Source organism: Eretmochelys imbricata, chromosome 19 (assembly GCF_965152235.1).
Source record: "Eretmochelys imbricata isolate rEreImb1 chromosome 19, rEreImb1.hap1, whole genome shotgun sequence".
Taxonomy (NCBI): domain Eukaryota; kingdom Metazoa; phylum Chordata; order Testudines; family Cheloniidae; genus Eretmochelys; species Eretmochelys imbricata.
In genome coordinates, this window is record NC_135590.1 from 19592248 (window position 1) to 19611476 (window position 19229).

The 19229-nt window shown below is 45.9% G+C and overlaps 1 protein-coding gene across 4 annotated transcripts in view; it reads left to right on the top strand.

The window, feature by feature from the left end:
* Positions 1-1059: 1059 nt before the first annotated feature.
* Positions 1060-19229, top strand: part of LUZP1 (leucine zipper protein 1) — a 31572-nt gene continuing 13402 nt past the window's right edge. For all 4 annotated transcript variants that reach the window (XR_013348424.1, XR_013348425.1, XM_077837955.1 and 1 more), the window contains exon 1: positions 1060-4379. Coding sequence is in view for 2 of the 4 variants with exons in the window: in XM_077837955.1 (XP_077694081.1) it covers positions 1197-4379 (3183 nt within the window). In the remaining 2 variants the exon portion in view is untranslated. The remainder of the gene's footprint in view (positions 4380-19229) is intronic.

Here is a 19229-nt window from a genome sequence, read left to right on the forward strand (position 1 = left end):
TCTACTCCTTATTGCCATTGCAAACTATCTAGGTGTTGCCAAAGGGTATCTGTCAGAGGCAAATGCAATCCATCAGCCATTGCCCAGTACCAGACTTTAATCTGTTCTGGATTTAACTTGCAAAATATCCAACCTCTGTGTTTGGGTTAACCCCTTTGTGTCCATCTCTGATCCAGAGGCAGGTTGCTCCACAGAACAATGCCATCTTTGCCATCTCCTTTCTGCCAGACTCAGGCAGAGATGTTCCTTGTTGCCTTTTCATGAAAAGTTCTAGTATTCCTGATTATTTGAGGAAATTTCTTGCCTGTATTTTGGACACTGGTATAGGCAATGTCCAGTTATTTTAGCCTCTCCTCTGTTGTGGTGTTGAACCATCATTCCTCTTTTTATGTACTTCGTGTCTTCCAGTTTCCATCTCTAGTTTGTGGTTATTGATTCTCTGTCTGATAAGGATTTGCCTGAGATGTGCACATTTTTCTGAAGTGAGGTATCTGCTAATGGAATAGTTTTGTGAAGAGATCCATAATGTGTGCATATGCACACAACTAACCAGTCACAGAGGAGCATGCATCACATGCACGCACAGAAACAGCACTAACCAATCTTGGAGGGGCACTGAGTGGATACACATACATGCTGTCTGCCTAATTGAGGTTAGGAGGGTATTCGTTTCTCCCACCGACCAGTGGTGGGCTACTGTTGGAGACAGTACACTGTATTACTAGAAGAAAAGGAGTACTTGTGGCACCTTAGAGACTAACCAATTTATTTGAGCATAAGCTTTCATGAGCTACAGCGCACTTCATCCGGTGAAGTGAGCTGTAGCTCACGAAAGCTTATGCTCAAATAAATTGGTTAGTCTCTAAGGTGCCACAAGTACTCCTTATCTTTTTGCGAATACAGACTAACACGGCTGTTACTCTGAAACCTGTATTACTAGACTAAATGGAGCACTGATTTTTTCCACTGTGTCATTCCTTATGCTCTGAATTATAGCTTTCAGAAACATGTTTAATGAAAGAAGAAATTATACAAAAGAAACATTTCCTACCCTCCTGTACTCACTTTGTTTTCTTCTTTCAGGCTAAAATTGTCTCTATCAAAGAAGCTGCAGGATTCAAGGAGAAACTGACATGTTTAAAATCACTCCTTTGATCCAAACTGAAGAAAATTGAACCCAAGAACAAAAAATAAAAATGGCAGAATTTACAGGTTATAAGGAGACTTCAAATCGCCATCTTCGATTCAAGTTACAGAGTCTTGGCCGTCGTCTTGATGAACTGGAAGAAGCAACAAAAAATCTCCAGAAAGCGGAGGATGAGCTTCTTGACCTTCAAGACAAAGTTATCCAGGCAGAAGGCAGCAATTCTAGCATGCTTGCTGACGTAGAAGCTCTGAGAAAAAGAGTGCTGAAAATTGAAGGCAAGGATGAAGAAATAAAAAAAGCTGAAGAGCTCTGTCAGCTGATGAAGGAAAAACTGGAGGGCGAGGAAAGCCTCACTCGAGAACTTAAATCAGAAATTGAACGGCTTCAGAAGAGAATGGCAGAACTGGAAAAACTGGAGGAAGCTTTTGGCAGGAGCAAGAATGATTGTACTCAGCTGTGTCTGAGCCTTAATGAAGAAAAAAATTTGACTAAAAAAATATCTACAGAGTTGGAAATACTTAGGATGAAAGTAAAAGAACTTGAAGCATCTGAAGACAGACTGGATAAAACTGAACATAGTTTAGTAAGTGAGTTAGAAAAGCTGAAATCTCTAACACTGAGCTTTGCTAGTGAAAGAAAACACTTCAATGAAAGAGAAAAGCAGAATGAAAAATTAATCCAGGAGCTAACACAAAAACTAGAACAAAACAACAAACTAAATAGGGCAGATCAAACTAGAAATGCATCAAACCTGCTAGAAAGATCATCAAATAGTCTTCTGGATAGAAATGACCTGAGAATTGAAGATGACTTGACATCTGTGTTGCCCTCTAAAGAAGCCAGAAGAAAGGGAAGCTTGGATTATCTAAAGCATGTAGAAAATGAAACCAGAAATAAATCAGAAAATCAAAAGAATAAAAATCAAGAAGACAACAAAGTGAAAGATCTCAATCAAGAAATTGAGAAACTTAAAATTCAAATTAAACATTTTGAATCTTTAGAAGAAGAACTTAAAAAAATGAAAGCCAAAAATAATGACCTGCAAGATAGTTATCTGAGTGAACAGAATAAAAACAAGCTCCTGACTGGTCAATTGGAAGAAATTCAAATTAAAATAAAAAAACAAAAGGATATGGAGAACGGTGAGGTGGAAAGTGAAGAAATGAGCTTTCCCAGCAGAATTAGACATGACAGACCTAAATACAGAGGTATCACAGCTGAGCCGGCAATTTCAAAGCACAAGTCACGGGAGCTTTCACCTCAGCATAGACGGGAGAGAACACGGAACAGAGAGTTCTCTTCCAATAATGACAATTATACCACAAGCAGCAAGCAAGTTCCCAGTCCAAGTTTAATTACTAGGAGAACAGCAAAGGCATCTAGTACATCTGCTCTACTAGACACTGTGATTAGTGATACAAAAAGAATGGAAGACAAATCAGCAGTTGCTACATATTTATCTATGCAGAAAGATAGTGGTGCGCCACAAAATGAAGTGAAGAAATCTAGAGAGCAGCCATCTGTGCTGAGTCGATACCCACCGGCTGCACATGAGCACAAATCTTGGAAAGCATCTTCCAAACCTGGGAATGAAAGTGGACTGAAGACCAAGATTGAAAAGCCATCTCAGACATTTAGTGATGTTTGCCAAGGTAACTCTGATGCACTTGATGAAAAATCAAGCAAAGGAGAAATGACTGTATCTTTGACTGAAAAGATGAAAATAAGCCAAGCAGAGATGTCTGATCTCTGTGTAGAGATACCCTTTATGAAAAATAATCATGCACCATCAAATGAAACAGCTTCATCATATAGATACCATATCTCTTCTCAGATGTTAGCAGCTGAATCCACCAGCTCTAAAGCAGAAGCAGCAACAGTCTCTGTTGTATCTCACAGACAGTCCCCAGAAGGGAGATCTAAAAGAACAATAAACTCCCAAGAAAGAGAATTTACAGACTCTTTTCATGAAAATATAAAGCCCCCAACTTTATTAAAGTATTCAAACAACTCAAGAAGTCAAGAAGACATTTTACAGATTCTCACAAGTCAAGGTAAGGAGGGAATGGACCAATCTGCACCATCAGTTACAGGTCAGACAAATGTTGGCATAAAACCTGACTCTTTGAGATCCAAAGCCATCAAACCAGCTATCCATGAAAAACTTAGTACAGATGAGGAGATGGGTAAAAGCACCAATGTTACTACTGAGTCGGAACTGGAGACGAGAAAAAAACCCAGTTCCAGAGAATTCTCAAGCTCCAGAGGAGTTCTCAGAGCATCTCTCTTTGAAAGTGATAAAAATACTGGAAATGAAGATGACCCCCCAAAATCCATAAAGATATCTTCAGATGCCACCAGTGTAGGATTGAAATCCAGACGGTCATTCAGTCCCAGAGAAGCTTTGAGATCAAAAGCCATCATTAAACCTGTAATAATTGAAAAGGACATGAAAGAAGTAATGGGAGGGGCTGGGTCTGAAGAATACTCTCAAAAACAGAAATCTCTCTTTAAAACTGTGACAAATAAAATGAAAAGCAGCATAACAATCTTCCCCTCTGAGCCAGCCAACACAAGGACCAACACAAATGAAGCAGCAAAGGAAAGACATACTTCTACCAGCAATATTAGAGTCACTCCAAATGAGCTGTCAACCATAACAAACAACATCAGCACACCCTTTGAGATCTCAATTAATAAGAGTGATATTGCTCTGAAATTATCTGAGGCAGATAAAATTGGGGACTTAGCTCTGAGAAACACGACAGAAACACTAATCTCAAGAAGCAGTATTATGATAAAACCTTCTGAAACCATTGAGAAGAACAGTTGTGAGCCATCCTTAGAGACAATCAGCTGGAAAAGCCATGGGTCTTTAGAATCAGATTCACCAGAGACAAAACACATCACTCTGAGAAGCTCTTGGAGGACAAGGCGGGGATTACAATCTTTGGAAGACTCTCAAATCAAAGTGGAAAAAAATACAGCTTCCATTCGTACAAAGGCATGCAAGTCATCTACAGACCTCTCTGAAATGGAAGGGACCAATGCAAGAATACATTTACTTGAGCAGAATTCAAGAAGGTCCAGGGCCACTATTAATTCTTGGAATACTCCTGAATTAGAATTCAGAAGGACCCAAAGTAGCTTAAGTGCATCTGAGCTATCTACTCGAAGGAGCTACGTCCATGATCCCATCACTGCTTCTACTTGGAATCACAAAACATTACCAGTAAGTGTTTTCTGTCTTCTGTTACTTTTAACCATCATTCTCTTTTTGAAATTGTCCACTAATTGTAGGATACCCAACTTGAAATACTAACAGATCTGATTTACAGAGGCGTTACATTCCCACAGCTCCTGTTCACTTCAACTGATTACCTAAATATTGAGGCATCCAAATTAATTAGCGACTTTGGAAAATTGGGCCGATTAGTTGTGTTCCCATCTGCCGCGTTCTTGTACTGCTTCCTGTGTAAATAAAGCCATACTCATCTGTTCTTGCCAAGGCTAAGAGAGGAAATAATTGGTTCCAGCTTAGTCATGGGCCTGTATGTCTTTTAAAGTCAAGCTTTGCAAGGTAGAGTCAGCAGGAAATAGCAAAGAATTTATTTAAAAAGTGCTGCACTGCTTCAGTCTGAACTTTCCACTTCCATTTTTAAAGGGACACTGGCTATGTCACCTCCATGTGTGACATGCCTCAAATGGCTCCCTGGAGGGTGTCCTAGCAGACCACAGAGAGACAGCTGGTTGTGTGGTGTTGCCATCTCCTCCTGATTCCAAGTTGCTAGATCACCTTGAGAAAAAGCTTAAAATACATGAACTACTTTCCCAACATTACTTTTCCTTGCTATTGAGGATGTTATTCAGTTGTCAGTGAGAGGAGATCTTGCATAAGGGGAAATCCAGGAGATGTTCTCACTGTTAAGAGGTGGTTCTCCCTCTGAAAAGGACTGAGAATCCCTGAAATACTTTAAAACGTTCATCCGGTGGGGTGTGTCCATTCTGGCCATGCTAAATAATGTGTTCCAGTTCAATGTAGCCACTCTTTATGCAGTATCTATACAATACAAACAGCAGGGGTGCCCACATTAACTCCCACCGCCATTTTCAGTGTTGGTCTGAAGCCAAATAAAGTACAGAAGAGATCAAAGGGTTGTAGGGTGGTTGTGGAAGGGAGGGCATTCTCAGCCAAATGAATTTGCCACTGAACAAAGGTTTCCATTTGGGAATATAGATGAAGATGTGAGAGGATATTTGTGTTTTCCAAACCTTGCTTTTTTCCCTAGAACCAACTTCACCTCTCAGGGAGTAAGCATACAATGCAACACAGCTTTACTTTGTAGCATCTATTGTCATTAGAGAGTTAGGGCCAGATTATCAAAGATATTTGAGCACCTAAAGATGCAGATAGGCACCTCGTGGATTTATATTGGAGCTAATAGGCATATTTGAAAATCCCACTTGGCACATTTCTTCTTTGAGTAGCTGCAGACATATATTCCAGGCAGGTGTGTGTGCACCCTGAACACTGGAGCCGGAGACTTTTGCCTAGTGGTACCCTTAGAGGGGCAGCACCCGGCGATATGAGACGGCACCGCCCCAGCCCCCCTCAGTTCCTTCTCATCACCCATTGGCTGGAGTCAGAGCTTGTGTGATGGTGGTTTTCACAACCTCGCATTCATCCTCTGCATAGTTAAGAGTTAGTTTTAGTTTAGTTAAAAAAAAAAAAAAAAAGTAGAGTATTAGTGGCTGTGGCCCCCCCCCCCCCATGATGCCCTCCCCAGGTTCAAGCATTGCCCTTCATATGGAGTGGTGTTTCCCAACAGTGACCCCACACACAGTGCTTGGGCAGCAGGTTTAAAACAAAGAAAAGGAAGTATTTCTTCACACAACGCACAGCCAGCCTGTGGAACTCCTTGCCTGAGGAGGTTGTGAAGGCTAGGACTATAACAGGGTTTAAAAGAGAACTAGAGAAATTCATGGAGGTTAAGTCCATTAATGGCTATTAGCCAGGATGGGTAAGTAATGGTGTCCCTAGCCTCTGTTTGTCAGAGGGTGGAGATGGATGGCAGGAGAGAGATCACTTGATCATTACCTGTTAGATTCACTCCCTGTGGGGCACCTGGCATTGGCCACTGTTGGCAGACAGGATACTGGACTGGATGGACCTTTGGTCTGACCCAGTATGGCCGTTCTTATGCTCTGCCTTGGCAAAGCCCACCTTAAGGAGTGCTCTTCATCTGTAGATCATTCAAGAAGAGGACGCAGGTGGAGCAGGTCCTTTGCCTCAAACAGAACCTGCTTGAACAAGCCGTGTGGCTGAGCCCACACAGCGGCCTGCCTTGGGCCACAGATAGCCCTCGGGCTCAGAAAATGCTGCTGCATCTTGTTCTGGGGGAACGGCCACTTCGAAGAGGCACAGGAGTCGTTCTCCATTGTTGGCACCAAAGAAGAGTTGTCCCGGGGCGACTCTTCTGCCTTCCCTAAGCAGAGCACCAGCTGGCATGGGACCGGTTCTGGTGCGCAGGATGGCATGTGTACATCTGTTCCTCCCTTGGTACAGGGCAGGAAGGGCAGAAACCCTGTACTGTTGACTCCAGTTCTGGCCTCGAGGCATCTACTGAGTCCAGTACCAACTGGAGGGATGCCAGTGCTGACCGTGTCGGTGACGTCAGCATACCAGGCTGTAGCGGACCTTCTGTGCCTTTTGGTCCCATCATCATTGCTGGTCAAAGACTTTGCAAGGCTGGTGCCTGTAGTGGCCCCCCAGTCGGAGCATGCCGCCCAACTCTCAGGCCCTTCAGCACCGCACCAGGAGGCACCCTTTCTGGTGGTTGATATGGACATGGCACCAGAGCTGGGACAGGCTCTTCGGTACGAGGTTTCCTCAACGTCGAGGCTCTCAGGCACTCTGGTATTGCTGTTTGCACCGGGACTGACCTTGCCTGGGGCACCAGCAGTGCTGACTACATTGGAGGCAATGGATATGTTGGGATCACCTGTTGGTCCCCTCTGGAGTTGCTCTTCCACCAACCCCCATGTCTCAGAGGTCTCAGGACTCCTCCATTTCAGAGTTGGGATCTTCGTCCACTTTGCTGGAGGAGGTCCGAAGGTCACTGGTAGACCAGTACAGCTACCAGGGTTGGCATGGGCTCTGAGGCCAGGATGTAGGTCCCTGGTCCAGCACCTTCAGGCCACCAAGGCGCTACCCTTACCGATGGCCTCCTTGGGCTCAGTGGAAAGCTGCTCACTCTTGGAGGTCTCGCTCAGCATCCAAGTCAAAGGCGAGATCACCTGCTCATGTGATGTTGGTGGCTGCAGACCAGCAGCAAGCCCAGGCATCCACAGTTCCCCTTCCCTGTGGAGCCACAAAGTCTCTTCATCTGGAGACTCTACCTCAGCAGCAGGACCCATCTGTGGCTCAACCAACAGCGTCGTCCTTGTCTCCAGATGATGCAGTGCTGCCTGGTTCATCCTGCCCTTCTATCCAGAAGGACTACAAGGCATAGCAGGACCTCTTATGTCAGGTGGCCACATCCTTCTGAATTCAAGGGAAGTTTCTCCAGGAGAATATCCATAAATGCATGGACTTTCTCCAGATCTGTAAGGGTGACCCTCCCAATTAATGAGGTGCTCCTCAAACCTGTGAGTGCTCTTTGAGGTACACTGGCCTTGTTACGGGCAGTGGCCAAGTGCTTAGAGAAGCGCTATTTTGTGCCGATACAGGGATACAAGGGGGTCTATTCCCATCTGGCCCCAAACTCCCTGGTGATCATGGCAGGACAGGTTCAAGTCCATGTCCAAAGACAGAGACTCTAAACGTTTGGACCTTTTGGGCAGAAAGGTATGCACCTCCTCATGGTTACAGATGAGGATTGTGAACCATCAAGCTTTACTGTCCAAATAGACTGTCTCAATTGGTTGACTATGGCCCAAATTTGAGGAGCAGTTGCCTGAAAGTGTCTTGTGATGAGTTTTGTGTGTTTGTCACTGAAGGCTGCTTGGTGGCCAAGATGTCTTTGCAATCCGCCCTTGATATTGCGGACACCTCGACCAGAGTGATGGCCTTGGGGATTACTATGAGGAGAGCTTCCTGTCTCCAAAACTCAAAGTTCGCTCTGGATGTCCATCAAACAACTGAAGACTTGCCTTTCAATGTCAGGGCCTTGTTTTCAGACAAGACTGATGGAAACCCTGCTTTCCTTTAAGAATTTCAGGGCTACCGCAAGGTCTTTGTGGGTGCATACACTGCCCACGCAGAGACACCACTACAGGACACAGCAACAACTGTACAGACCACAGCATCCTTTTGTGCAGCCCTTCTCCTCGAGTCAGCGAGACTACCCCAGGAAGAGGGAAAGGTCTCACAAGAGGAAGCACTTGAGCTCAGGGCCTGGCTGGGCTGTTCCCTCTCCTTTGGCACCTGTTAAGCGCCCATTTTGACTCATTGGTCCAGAGCCCCGTTCCAGTTGTTCTTCCAACTTCATTGCCTCCCACCCCCTGTTCCACTGGGGACAGGCTGGTCTGCTTTTATAATGCCTGGGTCTCCATTACCTCTGACAGCTGTAAGATCATACTATGCCATCCAGTTTCTCTCCACACACCCTCCCCACTCTTCAGGGACCCCTCTCATGAGATGCTGCTTTTCGAGCCGGTCAGCTGTCTGCTAATGTTGGGAGCAGTGGAAGAAGTGCTGCGAGAACACCAGTGTCATGGTTTCTACTCCCGGTACTTCCTGATACCAAAATCTAAGGGCAGAATGAGGCCTGTCCTCAATGTTTGTGGACTCAACAAATTCATCAGATATGTGAGGTTCCACATATTCACACTCTTAACTATCTGTCCTGCTCCACGTCCGAGTGACTGGTTTGCTGCTCTTCAGGATGCTTGTTTTCTTGTGGCCATTCTACCAAGTCACAGGAAGTTTCTTTGCTTCTTAGCAGGAAAATGCCATTGTCAGTACATAGTTCTCTCATTTGGCCTCTTCTCCTCCCCCACCCCCACAGCCAAAGTTTTCACCAAATATATGGCAGTGGTCATGGTGTACCTCAGGAGGAAGGGAATCCACATCTTCCCCTACCTTGATTTCCAGTTGCTGGGGGGGAGGTCCAGAGAGGAGGTTCTTGCCCATGTCAACACCGCACGCCATTTACTCAACAGATTGGGACTCATTCTAAACACCACAAAATCAACCTTGGCTCCCACTCAATAAATGGAATTCACTGGGGCCCTGTTAGATTTCACAAAGTTGAGGGTGTTCTTGCTGAGCGACTGCTTCCGGGCAATTAACAAATGTGTCTCAGTCTACAATCACAACCTTCCATGACAGTTTGTGTGTCTTTGAGCCTTTGGGGCCATGTGTCCAGTTGCTCCCAGGTGGTCTAGTTTGCCAGGTTGCATCTTCACCCTCTTCCGATATGGCTCAGGATGGTTTACAGCCCTGCCCTGCATCTCTGGACTGGTTGGTTCACCTTCCTCCACTGGTCCTGGAGTCCCTACACTGGTGGGAGTCCCCATGCAACATGTGCCAAGGAGTTCCTTTCACTCGGCCCTCCCCCATCAAATCAGTGGTTAACAATCATCCCTTCTGGGTTGGGGAGGCACATTTGGACTTGTTGAGGGTGTCGGGCCTGTGGTTGGAATAGGAAGCCTTGTTCCACATCAATGTATTGGGGCTTCAGGCTATTTACAATGTGTGTCATGCCTTCCAGGACCACATCAGGCATTCAGTGGTTCACTTTCTCACCAACAATACCACCACAATATACTATGTGAACAAACAAGGGGGAGCCCACTCCAGATTGCTCTGCCTAGAGCCAATCAACCTATGGCAGTTCTGCATCAAAGAAAACATCGCCCTGGTAGCTGTCTACTTGCCAGGGGTGCAGAGCCATCTTGCGGAGTGTCTCAGCAGGTTTTTCTCCCTGAGCCACGAATGATCCCTTGAAGGAGTGTCCTTCAGATTGCTTTCGCAGTATGGGGCATCCCCGTGATCAGTTTGTTTGCAACGAGGGAAAATAAGGAGTGTAACCTATTCTGCTCTTGGGGAGGGTCTCAGCCCAGGCTCTCTCTTTCTCTGATACTTTCCACTGCAGCTGGCAGTCGACTCTCTTATATGCCTTCCCTCCTGTCCCAATCATTCCCTAGGTCATTGCCAAGTTCAAGGTGAATCAAGCCAGGCTCGTCCTGATTGCCCTGGCATGGCCAAGACATTGTTGTTTTTCAGGTCTCCTTGGTCTGTCAGATCAGCCTCCCATGCCACTGCCTCTCCTTCCCAACCTCTTCACACAGGACTATGGCTGCATTCTGCATCTGGCGATCAGCTCCTGACACCTTATGGCGTGGCTGCTGCATGGCTGAATGAAGAGGAGGAGCATTGCTTGGAGGCTGTCCAACAGGCTCTACTTAGCAGTAGGAAACCTTCCCTTGGACAGCCTAATTGGCAAAGTGGAAGAACGGGGACTTCCATCCAGCACATCTTGGAGTACCTGCTTCACCTTCAGAAATCGGGCTTGGCACTCAGATCTCTGAGAGTGCACTTGGCAGCAATATCCATGTTTCATCCACCTATCCAAGGGAAATCAGTTTCTTCCAATGCCATGGTGATGAGATTTCTGAAAGGACTTCTCCACCTGCACCCTCTGGTCCAAGGGCCAGTCCCCTTGTGGGACCTTAACACTGTTTTAGCAGCTCTTATGGGACCTCCGTCGAGCCTCATGCTTCCTGCCCATTGCCCCTCCTGTCTCAGAAAACTGCATTCTTGATAGTCATTGCCTCTGGGGCCTCCTTACACACAGTTTTCCAAGGACAAGGTAATGATCCAGCCACACCCGAAGTTCTTATCCAACGTGGTGTCTCAGTTGCATTTGAACTGTGTGGTGTATTTGTCTGTATTTTCCCGTAAGCTGCATTCCTCCCCCGAGGAGCAACGCTTCCAAACGTTAGACACTGAATAGGACTGAACTGTTTCGCGCTTCACCTGGCCTGTTCGTATCCTATGTGGACTGCATGAAGGGACAAGTGGTGTCTGCACAGGCCGTCTCCAGACAGATAATGTCTTGTATCTAGACTGCATATGAGATAGCACCAGCTATGATTCCTCAGCGGATACGGGCTCATTCCACAAGAGCACAGGAAACATTGGTGGTGTTCCTCAGTGATATTTCCATATTGGACATTTGCAGGTGGCCATCCATCCACACATTTACAGACCATTACGTGATTGCTCCATAGGAGACACTAACGTTGGAAGAGCAGTCCTGCGATCCTTATTCAGATAGACTCCGAGACGGGCATATTGTTTGTAAGTCACCTACTGGGCATACACGTCTGCATCTACTCAAAGAAGAAATGGTTACTTACTGTAACTGTGGTTCTTTGAGATGTGATGGAGACATGTATTCTACAACCTGCCCTCCATCCCCTCTGCATTGGAGTCTTCCCCTAGACATTCAGTGCGAAGGAACTGAGGGGGGTTGGGACGGCGTTCCTAATATGGGGTTATAGACACAAGGCACAAACACTGCCCCTCTATAGGTATTGCTAGGCAAAAGGCTCGAACTCTGGCATGAGCACACTTACACTTAGTCTGCATCACATCTTGAAGAACCACAGTTGCAGTAACTTTGTCAAGGTATTTAGGTACCTAAATGAATCTGACCCTGAGATAATACAGTTAGCACTGAGTTCTCCATTGCTCAGCTGTTTAAGAGTCTAGGTAAGAGGGAAGGAAGATGTTCTAGCTGGTATTTTAAATGAGAGGGCGGGTGCCTGAGGGATCTTGGAAGGCTGAAGATGTAGAAGAGAGAGTTTTTTCATTGAGATGAGATTGTGTGCAGAGAGCGGCTTCAGGAGGAGATACAGAGAGATAAATAAAGAATACATGCTGTCATGGAATACAGGATTTTTTGGCTTCAGCTTGGAATAAATACATCTGACATGCATGGCAGAGCTATGAATGTGTTAGCAGTGCAGCCCCAATGAAGCTTTTACCCATCATCACACATTTGAGTGATCATATACTTAGCACCTTGAGTCCAACTTTCCAGATCTTGGAGGGATAGAAAAGGTCTGTACTGCCAAACCCCAAAAATCATGAGTCGGATCCCAAAAATCGTGCAGCTGGGTTAAGTGTGAGCCTTTCCCTGCAGCTGTGAAGGCTGGCAACATTTTTTTAGGTTAAAGCTGAGCTTCTCACACAATAACATGACTCCAGGAGCATGGTCTTTGAGAAAAACAACAACTATTGTTAGACTTGCAATAAAATTGTAAAAGTTGGCAACGCAGAAAATTATACAATTGAGAAATCTCAAAAAAATCCCCTAAAGGAGCTAGGTCTGTATCTGGGGGGTCTGCTAGGGCTACTGTATTCCATGGGAAGACCTTTCTAAGTGGTATATAACACCAGTCTTTACTTTGGTGTGAGATATCGGACCTTAAATCTGCTACCAGTCCAGGACCATGCTCTTACCAACTTTGGGAGTTCAAATATCATGATACAGCTCCCTGCCCCTCAAATCACAAGTTTGTCTGTCAAATAATAATTTTAAAAAATCATTGGTGGTGTCTGGTTTTTGCACTCAGTCGGGCTCTTTGTGTGTGTATTTCATGGTGCAAATTCAACACACACACAAACTGGGGGCACTTACCCACTTCTGGCTGATGGGAGGGCCACACTCCCCAGGCCATTCCTGTGCTTCCCCCGGGAGGCTTACCCCTGCTCTCCTATCTCCCCTGTCCTGTCCCTTGCTTTGTCTGCACAGAGCCCAGCTGCAGCAATTGCTGCGGTGAGGGCAGCTGGCTAAGCAGGGCTTGGCAATGGAGGGCCAATGCACCTGCCGTCTCTCTCACCCCCCAGCATTGTTCTGCCCTCTCAGTGCAGCACGGTGGGAGGCTAAACAGGGCTGAAGCTGCTGCCAGTCCCTGGGCTAGGGCCCTGGTCTGCACGCAGACAGCAGAAAACGGAGGCTTCCCAATTTGCTGAGGCCAGATATGTGGCCCAGTGTATGACAGAGACCCTGACTAGGGGACACTAAAATCCTTCATGCAGGGAGGCTAAACTTTGATGGGATTTGCCCCTCAGTGCCACTCTGTAACCTCAGCCTCAGGACTCTTCACTTCTGATAGAAAGAGGGGTCAGTTGTAAAATGAGTGGCCAGGAAATCTGTGAGGTGCAGGCAGCTTTAGAACTTCAGCATCTCTCAGCATCAGCCGCTGGTGGAAGCTCTGCCCTGTAGGACCCAGCAAACCTGGGGGCGGCACTGCGGGTACTGGCCCATTGAAACTGCCAGCCAAAGCCAGCAGCTCCGGCTGTGGGGAGTTCCCTCTGGTGGTCGCAGGCGAGAAATGCACAAACCAGTCAGTCCGAAATTCTTGAGCTGCTCAGGAAATCACAAGTGGATGTAACAAACTGAGCGTTGGCAACATTACGTGTCCAGCCCCTCAGATGCTCTGAGAGATTCCAAACAGAAGCAGGAGTTTCTCTGGCAGGTTCTTTTTAACAACTGTTCGAAGCTGGCCGGAGGTTTGGAGTATTAGAACCTTTCCTGTGGAGATGGATTAGCAGGCAGAGACCAGGCCCACAAGTCAAAGGTGCAAGATACCTGCAGTTTATCCAGTGGCTCTGCTGTTAATCACAGTGGTAGCTCTGGCTCCTCCATGGAGCTGAGCTGTATATCAAAGCAGCAGTGACATGAGAATTAAGTTCCCATCCTCTCCGTCACTCTAAACATTTTCAGACTTTCTCCTTCCAGGCTGAATTTGTTATGTCTTTGGCCTCTGTCTGAAGGTGACGTGTTGATTTTTTTTTTTTAATTTTTTTTTTTTTTTTTTTTTTACGTTTGAACAAAATCTGTTTAGCGATTTTGGGACAAGTGGAGAGTGAGTCACCTACTGGGCCTACATGTCTGCGTCTACTCGAAGGAGAAGAAATGGTTACTTACTGTAACTGGTTCTTTGAGATGTAATGCAGACGTGTATTCCACATCCTGTCCCCCATCCCCTTTGCATTAGCGTCTTCCCCTAGACCATGGTTCTCAAACTGTGGGTCAGGATCCCAAAGCGGGTCACAGCCCCATTTTAATGGGGCCACCAGGGCTGGCTTAAACTCGCTGAGGCCAAAGCCCAAGCCCAACTGCCCAGGGCCAGAGCTGAAGCCCAACAGCTTCAGCCCTGAGCAACGGGGCTCAGGTTACAGCCCCCTGCCTGCGGCTTCACCCCTTGGGTTTTGTCTTTGCCCCTCCCCCCGCCTGGGGTGGTAGGCTTGGGCTTTGGCTTTGCACCCCCACCCGGGGCAGCAGGGCTTGGGTGAGCTCAGCCCCCCTGCTTAGGCTCATGTAGTAATTTTTGTTGTCAGAAGGGGCTCGCGGTGCAATGATGTTTACGAAATCCTGCCCTAGACATTTGGTGCGAAGAGACTGAGAGGGTTGGGGCGGTGCTGCCTCAGATAGCCAGGGGAGGGAAGAGAACACCACCCCTGTACGGGTTCTCCTAGGCAAAAGGCTCCGACTCCGAAGAACCACAGTTATAGTAACTGTTTCATTTAGCTACCTAAATACCTTGACAATCTGGCCCTGAGGAAGTACAGTTAGCACTGAGTTCTCTGTTGCTCAACTGTTATTTCAGAGGGAAGGAAGATGTTCTAGTTGGTATTTTAAATGAGAGGGCGAGTGCCTGAGGGATCTTGGAAGGCTGGAGATGTAGAAGAGAGAGTTTTTTCATTGAGATGAGATTGTGTGCAGGGAGCAGCTTCGGGAGGAGAGACAGAGAGATTAATAAAGAATACATGCTGGCATGGAATACAGGATTTTTTGGCTTCAGTTTGAAGTAGACACATCTGACATACATGGCAGAGCTATGAATGTCTTAGGAGTGCAGCCCCAATGATGGCTGGAATACTCAAAAATCATGAGTTGGATCCCAGGAATAATGCAGCTGGGTTAAGCATGAGCTTTTCCCTGCAACTGTGAAGGCTGGCACCATTTTTTTTAATGAAAGCTGAGCTTTCAAACCTAACTGACAAACCTAGGGTGCCCTTTCTCGGAGTAGATGTATCTGCAGTGGCTTGGGTGCGAACACTGACCTCTGGCCTAGAAATAGCCCTCAAGAGCAGGGCACAACTTGAGCCTACAAGGCGTTGGCTTTGGATTAACTAAGGTGTAATTATTTGGAATGCACAGGACCTTTGTCTGTTAAGCTTGTGAGGTGTCCAGTTAAGGAGCCTTGCCTAGCCTTCGCTTCCTCCCATTTTCAAAATGACCCTATTTCCGTTCTCCCTTGCTTTCATAGATTCCAAGGCCAGCAGGGACCATTGGGATCATCTACTCTGACCACTTGTGCAGCACAGGCAAAGAGACCTGCCCCCAAATAATTGCTAGAGCAGATCTCCCCCTCCCTCCCCCACATAAAGAAACAGTATTACAGTGAAATCTTTCTGAACTTCTTGAGAAGAACAATGAACCCTCCATTGGAGGCAATAAGTTATAAGAGCCATAGGTCATTAGAAACAGCTTCCTGAGAGAGAAAATACATCACAGGGAGATGTTCTTAAGTTCTTTGGAAGACTCTTAATGCAAAGTGCATAAAAATACAACCTCCACTACTACAAACCCATGCAAGTCATGTACAGTCCACTCTGAAACAGAAGGAGCCAACAGAAGAATACACCCAGCATTTAAAAAGAGCTAGTGCAACTGTTAATTTCTTCCATCATATTTCTGAGCGTGGAGTTACTTTAGGATGCAAACCCGTTCTCATTCCTGAGAGCAGTTTTAGTCATATCACACACACACAGCAGGGGATAGGACTGGCAACCAATAGGTAGGACAGAGCAAAAAGATGGGAGGCAAGATCCTGGGCACACCCCAGCAAACTCACAGTCCTAAGGGATTAGTTCCATAAGAGCAAACACTATGTGGAGAGACGCTAAGAGCATGTTGAAGGGCAAAGTTCAAAGCTCCAAATCCTAGGATGAGCCTGGTGTCTAGCTCAGAGCCAATGCTGGGGTGGGGAGGGAGGGGATGGCCTTCCAAGGAGCAAAGCACAAAAGTAGTGGGGGAGAATAAAATCGGCCTGGGGAAGTACAGATGTGAACAAGGGGGAGGTACTTAATGTGCCTAAGGGATTTAGGGCCTCAAGTCCCATTAAAGATCAAGGACAGTCAATGGGGCTTGTGCTCCAACATCCACCTGGCACTTCTGAAAATCTTCCTGAGCTCAGTAGGCTCAAAGAGCATTCAAAAGAAGTGGAAATCCTACGCAAACACCAGAATTAGACTGGGATGAAACTGTCTATGTTGCTTTCATCCTAGTGTAACAGCCAGATTTTTAAAGGTATTTAGGCATCTAAAGATGCAGATAGGTACCTAGCAGGATCCTAGGTACCCAACTCTCATTGATTTCAGTAGATTTCAAACTTGATTTAAGTGAGAGTTGGGTACCCTAGCCTTTTGGAAAATCCTACTAGGCACCTGTCTTCATCTTTAGGTATATAAATACCTTTGAAAATTTGCCTCTTAGTTCTTTATAAACAGCAGTGGAATGTTGTTGGTGTTTTAGAGACAGTCCACTACTATGTCAGTGTGGGCAGCCACAAACCATGACAAACATTGTGGAGGACTGCAAAATGACTCGACTCCCTGGAGATCTTCTTGCCTCGAACATCGCTAATAAGAACGCTATGGCTTGGCTTGGTCGGATTGCATACACCAAAAAATAAATATTGTAAACAATTTATCTTCCCAACACCTCAGAGGTGAGGCGGTATTCCTAGCAGGGATGTTTTTAAATCTACAGGTTACTGGTGTATTAAAAGAATGGGCCAAGAAGCTTTCTGAACCATTAAGGTTGATTTTTAACAAGTCTTAGAACACTAGGGAAGTTCCAGAAGTCTGGAACAATGCTACTGTTGTACCAGTATTTTAAAAGGGTAAACAGGACGAGTAAGGAACTATGGGTGGATTATCCTGACGTTGATCCCTAGCTAAATCATGGAAAGGCTGATACGGAGTTAAAGATGGTAGCATAATTAGTGCCAGTCATCGTGGTTTTATGGAAAATAGGTTCTGTCAAACAAATTGGATATTTTTAATGAGATTAAAAGTTTGGTTGGTAAACGTAACTGTTAATATAAAATACTCCTGTAGACTACTGCAAGGCGTTTGACTTAGTCTTGCATGACATGCTGATTAAAAAAGATTAGCACTACACAAAATCAACATAGCCTATATTATTAAATAGCTTTAAAAAGTAATTGTAAGTGTCATTCAATGAGGATGTTTCTAGTGGGGTCCCACAGGGTTCTGTTCTTTATCTTAATCAATGATCTGGAAGAAAATATAAAATCATTGCTGGTAAAGTTTGCAGATGAGATAAAAAATTGGAGTGGTAAATAATGGGGACAACCGAACTGGATTGCTTGGTAAGTTGGGCTCATTTGAACAACATCCATTTTAATACAGCCAAATACAAGATATATGTCTAGGAAGAAAGAATATAAATCAGCCTCCCAGGATGGGGGACTGTATTCTGGAAAGCAGTGACTCTGAAAAAGACCTAGAGCACTGGTTCTCAAACTGGGGCTCATGACCCCTCAGGGGGTCTCAAGATTATTATGTTGGGGTCGCAAGCTGGCAGCCTCAAACCCTGTTTCATGTCCAGCATTTATAATAGTGTTAAATATAAAAAAAGGATTTGTAATTTATAAGGGGGATCGCATACACAGGCTTGCTGAGCGAAAGGGGTCGCCAATACAAAAGTTTGAGAACCACTGACCTAGAAGTTATGGTAGATAACCAAATGCACATGCTATAAGGGGTCCCTGGATCTACAAACGGGAATAGCAAGTACAGTAGGAAGGTGGTATTACCGCTGTAGTAAGGCCTTAGTGAAACCATCACTAGATACTGTCTAGTTCTGATGTCTGTATTTCAAAAAGAAAGTTATCAATGATGACTGGTCTTCAACAGGGGTCTCCCCCATCCTCACTGAGTGCCCAAACTGCTGGGCTAAGAGTCAGTCATTCTTTTTCTGGCCCAGTGACTAACTATTTATACAAAGTGGAACAGCATCAACAGGCGAGACTAGAAGAGACCTATTTCATGCTAATCCACAACCCAGTGGCTAGGGCAGCCTGAAGGGGGATGGGAGTTCAAATCCCTGCTCCACACCAAGCCGAAAGAGATTTGAACCTGGGTCTCCACTCTAAAGTCACGTAGGTGGGCTGAAGGCTATAAGGGGGAGGCAGCACCAACACCTGCGTTTCCTGTATCAGCATTGTTTAGCACAGGGCTCTGAGCATAGAATAATAGAATATCAGGGTTGGAAGGGACCTCAGGAGGCCAGCTAGTCCAACCCCCTGCTCAAAGCAGGACCAATCCCCAACTACATCATCCCCGCCAGGGCTTTGTCAAGCCTGGCCTTAAAAAGCTCTAAAGAAGGAGATTCCACCACCTCCCTAGGTAACGCATTCCAGTGCTTCACCACCCTCCTAGTGAAAAAGTTTTTCCTAATATCCAACCTAAATCTCCCCCACTGCAACTTGAGACCATTACTCCTTGTTCTGTCATCTGCTACCACTGAGAACAGTCTAGATCCATCCTCTTTGGAACCCCCTTTCAGGTAGTTTAAAGCAGCTATCATATGCCCCGTCAGTCTTCTCTTCTGCAGATTAAACAATCCCAGTTCCCTCAGCCTCTCCTCATAAGTCATGTGTTCCAGTCCCCTAATCATATTTGTTGCCCTCCGCTGGACTCTTTCCAATTTTTCCACATCCTTCTTGTAGTGTGGGGCCCAAAACTGGACACAGTACTCCAGATGAGGCCTCACCAATGCCGAATAGAGGAGAATGATCATGTCCCTCTATCTGCTGGCAATGCCCCTACTTATACAGCCCAAAATGCTGTTAGCCTTCTTGGCAACAAGGGCACACTGTTGACTCCTATCCAGCTTCTCATCCACTGTAACCCCTAGGTCCTTTTCTACAGAACTGCTGCCTAGCCACTCAGTCCCTAGTTTGTAGCAGTGCATGGGATTCTTCCGAAGTGTAGGACTCTGCATTTGTCCTTGTTGTACCTCATCAGATT